Source organism: Pongo abelii, chromosome 2 (genome assembly GCF_028885655.2).
Source record: "Pongo abelii isolate AG06213 chromosome 2, NHGRI_mPonAbe1-v2.0_pri, whole genome shotgun sequence".
NCBI classification, from domain to species: domain Eukaryota; kingdom Metazoa; phylum Chordata; class Mammalia; order Primates; family Hominidae; genus Pongo; species Pongo abelii.
The window spans coordinates 104,136,173-104,146,368 of NC_085928.1; the positions used below are offsets into that span (position 1 = coordinate 104,136,173).

At 51.5% G+C, this 10,196-nt stretch overlaps 1 protein-coding gene across 3 annotated transcripts; it reads left to right on the plus strand.

The window, feature by feature from the left end:
- Nucleotides 1–5,540: 5,540 nt before the first annotated feature.
- HYAL1 (hyaluronidase 1) lies at nucleotides 5,541–9,760 on the plus strand. Of its 3 annotated transcripts, none has more exons than XM_002813720.6 (4): nucleotides 5,543–6,185; nucleotides 6,665–7,588; nucleotides 8,577–8,666; nucleotides 8,854–9,760. In XM_002813720.6, the coding sequence occupies exons 2-4, from the start codon at nucleotides 6,689–6,691 to the stop codon at nucleotides 9,169–9,171; spliced, it is 1,308 nt and encodes a 435-aa protein (XP_002813766.6). In that variant the 5' UTR covers nucleotides 5,543–6,185; nucleotides 6,665–6,688; the 3' UTR covers nucleotides 9,172–9,760. The 3 variants fall into 3 exon arrangements, with proteins under 3 accessions (XP_009237257.4, XP_002813766.6, XP_054406690.2); XM_054550715.2 differs by having other exon boundaries at nucleotides 5,543–5,863; XM_009238982.4 differs by lacking the exon at nucleotides 8,577–8,666 and having other exon boundaries at nucleotides 5,541–6,185; nucleotides 8,854–9,662.
- The last annotated feature ends 436 nt before the right edge of the window (nucleotides 9,761–10,196 follow it).

Genomic DNA, 10,196 nt, shown 5'->3' on the forward strand with positions numbered 1-10,196 from the left:
GCTCCATAAGTTAAGCTTGATTCCTTAAACGAAAGCACACCATTCCTGTCAAAGTCTTGGTCAAATAACCAATTCCTCCAGTTGTGTCCTGTTACAAATGAAAACAGATTCTTTTTTTTTTTTTTTTGGTGGAATCTGGCTCTGTTGCCCAGGCTGGAGTGCAATGGTGCGATCTCAGCTTATTGCCACCTCCGCTTCCCAGGTTCAAGCGCCTCCCGAGTAGCTGGGATTACAGGCATGTGCCACCATGCCCACCTAATTTTTGTGTTTTTAGTAGAGATGGGGTTTTGCCATGTTGGCCAGGCTGGTTTCGAACTCCCAACCTCAGGTGATTTGCCCACCTTGGCCTCCCAAAGTGCTGGGATTACAGGAGTGAGCCACCATGCCACACAAAAACAGATTCTTATGGCACTTATGCAAATAACTGTATTGCCATAAGTTAAGAATACTCACAAATAGTTTCCAAATTCTGGAGAAATCAGGTAGAGAAACAAATATGCTCCAAATTTTGTTCATAGGACTATACTAAATTGTTAAAAGCTGTTGGCTGGGCACGGTGGCTCACGCCTGTAATCCCAGCACTTTGGGAGGCTGAGGCAGGCAGATCACGAGGTCAGGAGATCAAGACCATCCTGACCAACATGCTGAAACCCTATCTCTACTAAAAATACAAAAATTAGCGAGGTGTAGTGGTGTGCACCCATAATCCCAGCTACTCGGGAGGCTAGGGGAGGAGAATCACTTGAACCTGGGAGCCAGAGGTTGCAGTGAGCCGAGATCCTGCCATTGCACTCCAGCCTGGGCGACAGAGTGAGACTTCGTCTAAAAAAAAAGGCCGGGCATGGTGGCTCACACCTGTAATCCCAGCACTTTGGGAGGCCAAGGTGGGCAGATCACGAGGTCAGGAGATCGAGACCACGGTGAAACCCTGTGTCTACTAAAAATACAAAAAATTATCCAGGCATGGTGGCGGGCGCCTGTAGTCCCAGCTACTCAGCAGGCTGAGGCAGGAGAATGGCATGAACCTGGGAGGTGGAGCTTGCAGTGAGCTGAGATCGTGACACTGCACTCCAGCCTGGGCGACAAGCGAGAATCCATCTCAAATAATAATAATAATAATAATAATAATAATAATAATAATAATATGACAACTTGGCCTGACATGGTGGCTCACGCCTATAATCCTAGCATTTTGGGAGGCCGAGGCGGGCGGATCACCTGAGGCGAGGAGTTTGAGACCAGCCAAGCCAATATGCTGAAACCCTATGTCTACTAAAAATACAAAAATTAGCCAGGTGTGGTGGCACATGCCTATAAACCCAGCTACTGGGGAGGCTGAGGCAGGAGAATCACTTGAACCCAGGAGGCAGAGGTTGCAATGAGCCAAGATTGCACCACTGCACTTCAGCCTGGGCAACAAAGCAAGACTCTACCCTGAAGAAAAAAGTATATGACAACTTGATTATATAAAAGTTTTTGGGTTTTTGGCTGGGCACAGTGGCTCACACCTGTAATCTCAGCACTTCTGGAGGCCAAGGCAGGTGGATCACGAGGTCAGGAGATCAACACCATCCTGGCTAACATGGTGAAACCCCGTCTCTACTAAAAATACAACAAAATTAGCTGGGCATGATGGCGGGCGCCTGTAGTCCCAGCTACTCAGAAGGCTAAGGCAGGAGAATGGCGTGAACCTGGGAGGCAGAGCTTGCAGTGAGCCGAGATTGTGCCACTGCACTCCAGCCTGGGTGATAGAGCGAGACTCTGTCTCAAAAAAAAAAAAAGTTTTTGGGTTTTTTGTGACTTACACTGACTGTTCATGACATGGTTGGACTTTCCGATTTGTTCTGAACATCCCTCCTTTTTATTTGTTTTGGGTTTTTTTTTTTTTTCAGATGGAGTCTTGCTCTGTCATCCAGGCTGGAGTGCAGTGGCACGATCTCCGCTCACTGCAAGCTCCGCCTCCCAGGTTCATGCCATTCTCCTGCCTCAGCTTCTCGAGTAGCTGGGACTACAGGTGCCTGCCACCACGCCCAGCTTAATTTTTTGTATTTTTAGTAGAGACAGGGTTTCACCATGTTAACCAGGATGGTCTCGATCTCCTGACCTTGTGATCTGCCTGCCTCGGCCTCCCAAAGTGTTGGGATTACAGGCGTGAGCCACTGCGTCCGGCCCTATTTTGGTTTATTTTTTATTTTTTATTTTTTTTGAGACTGAGTCTCGCTGTCACCCAGGCTGGAGTGCAGTGGCATGATCTCAGCTCACTGCAACCTCTGCCTTCCAGGTCAAGCGATTCTCCTGCCTCAGCCTCCCAAGTAGCTGAGATGACAGGCACACACCACCATGCCTGGCTAATTTTTTTATTTTTAGTAGAAACAGGGTTTCGCCATGTTGGCCAGGTTGGTTTCTAACTCCTGACCTCAAATGATCCTCCCACCTCAGTCTCCCAAAGTGCTAGGATTATAGGTGTGAGCCACTGCACCCGGCTTTTTTTTTTTTTTTTTTTTTTTTTTTGGCAGAGTCTTGCGCTGTCACCCAGGCTAGAAGGCAGTGGCGCAATCTCAGCTCACTGCAACCTCCACCTTCCAAGTTTAAGTGATTCTCCTGCCTCAGCCTCCTGAATAGCTGGGATTACAGGTGTGGGCCACCATGCCTGGATAATTTTTGTGTTTTTGTTGTTGTTGTTTTTGAGACGGAGTCTTGCTCTGTCACTGAGGCTGGAGTGCAGTAGCGTGATCTCAGCTCACTGCAACCCCCACCTCCCAGGTTGAAGCAATTCTCCTGCCTCAGCCTCCTGAGTAGCTGGGATTACAGGCACCCACCACCACGCTGGGCTAATTTTTGTATTTTTAGTAGAGATAGGTTTCACCATGTTGGCCAAGCTGGTCTCAAACTCCCGACCTCAGGTGACCCGCCCACCTTGGCCTCCCAAAGTGTTGGGATTATGGGTGTGAGCCACCGCTCCCAGCCAAAAAAACATTTTTTAACCTTATTACCATATTTCAGCTAGAACAAAATGCTGCTAAACTAACAGTGATCACACAAAGTATATGATTTCTGAGCGCTGTAAGTGTAAGCAGAAGTTAACACCAGCTGGTTGTTAAATGCTAACTTTAGTCATTTAAAGGAAATTGCAAGGCAGAATCCCAAGCCAGCTTCTTACCTAGTGATGGGTCTCAGGCTGTAGACTGCTCTCTACCATCCTAGAAGCAGGAAAAAAAAAACTAATTTTCCCTGTTGGAAGCGAGCTCAAACTCCATAAAAGAGTTACCTGCCTTCCATCGTCATGGAAGCAGGAAAACTTGCTTTCCTTTTGGGAGCAAGTAAAACTCCAAAAATAAATAAATAAATAAAAAAATAAAATAAAAGAGTTGTACTTGTACAGCAAAATAAACTTTAGATCTCAACCAAATTTTGAGAAATCAAGGATTCTCTGGAGGGGGTGCTCCCAGACCTCAGCAAATTGTCCTGTTGGTTTGAGCCATAAAGTTAGCTCCTGCTGGTACCAAGCACAGATAGGCAATTAGTCAAAGGTCTAGGACATCTCCACTCAGAATCCATCCATAGTTACCAAATGTGAACCCAGAAAATCTGACACAGCTCTCAGTTAATTTAAAAAATTTATTTTGCTGAGGTTGAGGATGTATCCAAGACACAGCCTTAGGAAGTCCTGATGACATGTGCCCAAGGTGTTCCGGGCACAGCTTGGTTTTATACGTTTTAGGGAGATATGAGACACATATCAATACATAAGAAGTACATTAGCCAAGCGCGGTGGCTCACGCCTGTAATCCCAGCATTTTGGGAGGCCAAGGCAAGTGGATCACAAGGTCAGGAGTTCAAGACCAGCCTGGCCAATATGGTGAAACCCTGTCTCTACAAAAAATATAAAAATTAGCTGGGTGTGGTGGCACGTGCCTGTAGTCCCAGCTACTCTGGAGGCTGAGGCAGGAGAATCGCTTGAACCCGGGAGCCAGAGGTTGCAGTGAGCCGAGATCATGCCATTGCACTCCAGCCTGGGCGACAGAGTGAGACTTCGTCTAAAAAAAAATTAGGCCAGGCGCGGTGGCTCACACCTGTAATTCCAGCACTTTGGGAGGCCGAGGCAGGCAGATCACAAGGTCAGGAGATCGAGACCATCCTGGCTAACACGGTGAAATCCCGTCTCTACTAAAAATACAAAAAATTAGCCGGGCGTGGTGGCGGGCGCCTGTAGTCCCAGCTACTCGGGGGCTGAGGCAGGAGAATGGCATGAACCTGGGGGGCAGAGCTTGCAGTGAGCTGAGATCGCACCACTGCACCCCAGCCTGGGCAACAGAGCGAGACTCCGTCTCAAAAAGTAAAAATAAAAAAAAAACAGAAGTACATAAGCTCTGTCCAGAGAGGTGGAGACAGCTCAAAGCACAGTCCCCCACTGGGGGCTTCCAGGTCACAGGCAGGTGACAGACAGATGATTGCATTCTTTTGAGTTTCTGGTAGTCTTTCCAAAAGAGGCAATGGAGGCAATCATAATATGCATCTATGTCTGTAAGCAAAAGGATGACTTGAATAGAATGGGAGGCAGATTTGTCCTGAGTGGTTCCCAGTTTGAAGGGGCCCAAGATATTTTCCTTTCACATATGGAACAAGTGAAACCACAAATGAATGAACAAGCATGTGCTCACTGACAGCTCATACGCATGGTCACACAAACACAGGGTCTCATGCTCACAAGACAGCAGGGCTCACACACACCCAGTCCCAGGCACTGGGTTCCACACTCACACCTACTTGCCACTGGAATTTGTGCAGAGGCTCAGATGGTCACTAAATGGGGCTTCACAAAGACACAGTGACTAACCCAGCACATATACAAAGGGTGATGACACAGCCCTGACTTCATGAACACAGTGTCTTTCAGAAACAGGTCCCTACAACAGGGATGACTTATCCACTAAGCACAATAGACCCAAGGCCTAGGGCCACAGTACTTTCAGGAGCCCACAAAATGTTTTTTTAATCAGAAGAAGAATATAAATATAAATATATTAATAATTAATATACAATAGTGTAACCCAGACATGACCTCCTGGGCTCAAGCAATCCTCCTGCCTCAGTGTCCCAAGTAGCTGGGACTACAGGTACACACCACCACGCCCAGCTAATTTTTAATTTTTTTGTAGAGATGGGGTCTTGCTATATTGCCTAGGCTGGTCTTGAACTCCTGGGCTCAAGCAAGTTTCCCACCTCAGCCTCCCAAAGTGCTAAGACTATAGCTATATATGTGTGTGTATATATTTTTATATATATATACACACACACGTGTATATATATATTTATATATATATACACACACACACGTGTATATATATATTTTTATATATATATATATTTTTTTTTTGAGACGGAGTCGCTCTCTGTCGCCCAGGCTGGAGTATAGTAGCACAGTGGCGCAGTCTTGGCTCACTGCAACTTCTACCTCCCAGGTTCAAGGGATTGTCCTGCCTCAGCCTCCCGAGTAGCTGGGATTACAGGCGCCTGTCACCACGCCCGGCTAATTTTTTGTATTTTTAGTAGAGACGGGGTTTCACCGTGTTAGCCAGGATGGTCTTGATCTCCTGACCTTGTGATCCGCCGCCTCGGCTTCCCAAAGTGCTAGGATTATAGGCATGAGCCACCGCACCCAGCATGCCTGGCCATATTTTAAAATATTTTTTTAAGGAGGAAAGGATCCAGGAAAGTGAAGTGCCTAGGGCCCATCAATGTCAGATGCAGCCACGTGGACAAAGAACACTCCCTGAGCACAAGACACGAAGGAACCCGGTCTCCAGTGTCACAAACAGGCCTGCCCAGCAGGGTCTGCTTCTGCCCACCCCCTCCAGCCTAGGTAACGCCACAAAGCCCTGCCCTAGTGCTGACAGCGTGGGAGGGGCCACTGTTGGCCCAGCCCCACCCCCAACCAAGATCCCTTTGCCAGGGATTCAGAGGTAGCCCTGATGCCTGGCTGGCCTGGCCTCCTAATCCAAGGCCCGCCCCTTGGCCCGCCCCGGTCTGGGTGGGGTGACCCCCTACAAAAGCTCAGAATTTCCAGCAGCGGCTCCTTCCTCCAGGAGTCTGTGGTGCAGCTGGGGTGGAATCTGGCCAGGCCCTGCTTAGGCCCCCATCCTGGGGTCAGGAAATTTGGAGGATAAGGCCCTTCAAGCCCCAAGGTCAGCAGGGACGAGCGGGCAGACTGGCGGGTGTACAGGAGGGCTGGATTGACCTGTCCTTGGTCACTGAGGCCATTGGATCTTCCTCCAGTGGCTGCCAGAATTTCTGGTGGAAGAGACAAGAAGGCCTCCTCCCCTTGGTCAGGTCAGCCTGGGGGCTGAGGGCCTGGCTGTCAGCCACTCTTCCCAGAACAGATGTCATGGCCTCAGTGGCTCATGGGGAAGCAGGGGTGGGCGAGCTTAGGCTAGAGCAAGTCCTGTGGGAGATGGCAGAGGCCTGGTCTGAGAGGCAACTCGGATGTGCCCTCCAGTGGCCATGCTCCCCTCCATGCGTCTCCTCTGCCCTCCCGGAGCCCTGCAGGTCAATGTTTAACAGAAACCAGAGCAGCGGTGGATTAATGTGCAAGGGGTCAGCCCCCCAGCCATGAGCAGTGGGGGAATCTTTGCAACCTGTTCTCAGCTCTGCCTCCCCTGGCCAGGTTGTCCTCGACCAGTCCCGTGCCATGGCAGCCCACCTGCTTCCCATCTGCGCCCTCTTCCTGACCTTACTCGATATGGCCCAAGGCTCTAGGGGCCCCTTGCTACCCAACCGGCCCTTCACCACCGTCTGGAATGCAAACACCCAGTGGTGCCTGGAGAGGCACGGTGTGGACGTGGATGTCAGTGTCTTCGATGTGGTAGTCAACCCAGGGCAGACCTTCCGCGGCCCTGACATGACAATTTTCTATAGCTCCCAGCTGGGCACCTACCCCTACTACACGCCCAGTGGGGAGCCTGTGTTTGGTGGTCTGCCCCAGAATGCCAGCCTGATTGCCCACCTGGCCCGCACATTCCAGGACATCCTGGCTGCCATACCTGCTCCTGACTTCTCAGGGCTGGCAGTCATCGACTGGGAGGCATGGCGCCCACGCTGGGCCTTCAACTGGGACACCAAGGACATTTACCGGCAGCGCTCACGGGCACTGGTACAGGCGCAGCACCCTGATTGGCCAGCTCCTCAGGTGGAGGCAGTAGCCCAGGACCAGTTCCAGGGAGCTGCACGGGCCTGGATGGCAGGCACCCTCCAGCTGGGGCGGGCACTGCGTCCTCGCGGCCTCTGGGGCTTCTATGGCTTCCCTGACTGCTATAACTATGACTTTCTAAGCCCCAACTACACCGGCCAGTGCCCATCAGGCATCCGTGCCCAAAATGACCAGCTAGGGTGGCTGTGGGGCCAGAGCCGTGCCCTCTATCCCAGCATCTACATGCCCGCAGTGCTGGAGGGCACAGGGAAGTCACAGATGTATGTGCAGCACCGTGTGGCCGAGGCATTCCGTGTGGCTGTGGCTGCTGGTGACCCCAATCTGCCGGTGCTGCCCTATGTCCAGATCTTCTATGACATGACAAACCACTTTCTGCCCCTGGTAAGTCTTCTGTAACCTGCCCACCTTGTCAACCTGCCTTGTCAGATATTAGGTCCAGCCTTGGGGTACTTTAGCCTTGGGACATTTTCTTTTTTTTTTTTTTTTTTTTTTTTTTTGAGACAGAGTCTCACTCTGTCGCCCACGCTGGAGTGCAGTGGCACGATCTTGGCTCACTGCAAGCTCTGCCTTCTGGGTTCACGCCATTCTCCTGCCTCAGCCTCCGAGTAGCTGGGATACAGGCGCCCGCCACCACACCCGGCTAATTTTTTGTATTTTTTAGTAGAGTCGGGGTTTCACTGTGTTAGCCAGGATGGTCTCAATCTCCTGACCTCATGATCTGTCCGCCTCGGCCTCCCAAAGTGCTGGGATTACAGGTGTGAGCCACCGCGCCCGGCCCCCAGCCTTGGGACATTTTCATCCACTCATTCTTTTTTTTTTTTTTTTTTTTTTGAGACGGAGTCTTGCTCTGTCACCCAGGCTGGAGTGCAGGGGCAAGATCTCAGCTCCTGCAACCTCCACCTCCCAGATTCAAGTGATTCTCCTGCCTCAGCCTCCCGAGTAGCTGAGATTACAGGCATGCCATCAACATGCCTGGCTAATTTTTGTATTTTTAGTAGAAATGGGGTTTCACCATGTTGGCCAGGCTGGTCTCGAACTCCTGACCTCAGGTGATCCTCCCACCTCAGCCTCCCAAAGTGCTGGGATTACAGGTTTGAGCCACCGTGCCTGGCGCATGGGCACATCCATTGAATGCGCACTTTGTGCCAAGTTCTGTGCCAGGCACAGGCAATTCAACATTTATTGGAATGATGTAGTCCCTGTCTGCATGGAATTCATAGGCTAGAGGAGGAAGCAGTTTGCCTCTGGTCCCATGGCCAGAGCAGCCCCAGGTGAAGGTTATGAATTATTTGTCCCATCCAATGGTGTTCTAGCAGTCTGCCACAGGGTGGGAAGGAGGCCCCACAGAGCTGTGCTGTCTCCTTCCCAGGATGAGCTGGAGCACAGCCTGGGGGAGAGTGCGGCCCAAGGGGCAGCTGGAGTGGTACTCTGGGTGAGCTGGGAAAATACAAGAACCAAGGTGAGCTTAGGCCTGGCATGAGGGTGGGGGTGGGGGAGGGGTGGGGCCGTTAAGCTGACTGGGTAGACCCTGACTTACCCTTTCTACCTGCAAAGTCCTGGCTGACCAGCAGGTGAGTGCCTCAGTGCCCTAGGTGGGTCCATACGTGGCCATGGTGTCCCTGACGCTATCCTCCCTTCCCACCTAGGAATCATGTCAGGCCATCAAGGAGTATATGGACACTACACTGGGGCCCTTCATCCTGAACGTGACCAGTGGGGCCCTTCTCTGCAGTCAAGCCCTGTGCTCCGGCCATGGCCGCTGTGTCCGCCGTCCCAGCCACCCCAAAGCCCTCCTCCTCCTTAACCCTGCCAGTTTCTCCATCCAGCTCACGCCTGGTGGTGGGCCCCTGAGCCTGCGGGGTGCCCTCTCACTTGAAGATCAGGCACAGATGGCTGTGGAGTTCAAATGTCGATGCTACCCTGGCTGGCAGGGACCGTGGTGTGAGCAGAAGAGCATGTGGTGATTGGCCACACATTGAGTTGCACATATTGAGAACCTAATGCACTCTGGGTCTGGCCAGGGCTTCCTCAAATACATGCACGGTCATACAAGTCATGGTCACAGTAAAGAGTACACTCAGCCACTGTCACAGGCATATTCCCTGCACACACATGTATACTTACAGACTGGAATAGTGGCATAAGGAGTTAGAACCACAGCAGACACCATTCATTCCATGTCCATGTGCATCTACTTGGCAAGGTCATAGACAATTCCTCCAGAGACACTGAGCCAGTCTTTGAACTGCAGCAACCACAAAGGCTGACATTAACTGAGTGCCTACTCTTTGCCAGTCCCCGTGCTAAGCATTTTATGTGGACTTATTCATTCCTCACAATGAGGCTATGAGGAAACTGAGTCACTCACATTGAGGGTAAGCACGTTGCCCAAGGTTGCACAGCAAGAAAAGGGAGAAGTTGAGATTCAAATCCAGGCTGTCTAGCTCCGGAGGTACAGCCCTTGCACTCCTACTGAGTTTATGGTAACCAGCCCTGCACGACCCCTGAATCTGCTGAGAGGCACCAGTCCAGCAAATAAAGCAGTCATGATTTACTTAGCTGTTTATTGAGCGCCTAAAATTTCCAGGCCCCGGTATCCAAAGGGCACAGGAAAGGCTTGTCACTCTCACCAGATCTGACGTCAGTCTAAGGGCGGCTGCTTCCCAGGGTGGGGCCCAAGTTTCAGGAGAAAGCCCCACCTGATCGGACCTTTTCCAAGCTGTCCTGGGGCAGGAGGCCGGCGGGAACCGAAGCTAGACTTGTCAGAGCCTGGGGCGGGGCTGGCGGAGGCAGAGCCAGCTGGAGGCGGGGCCTGCGCTTGGCTGAAGTGGTGACGTGCTGGGCTGGGGCAGGGCCTGGAAGAAGCCAAATCGAGGCGGGACCTAAGCTGTGACGCAAGGAGAAGGAGGAGGGGCCTGTATGGGGCCGGGTGGGGAGGAGGCGGACTCAAATGGAGATGGGGTGGGGCTCAGCAGGGGCGGAGCCAGGG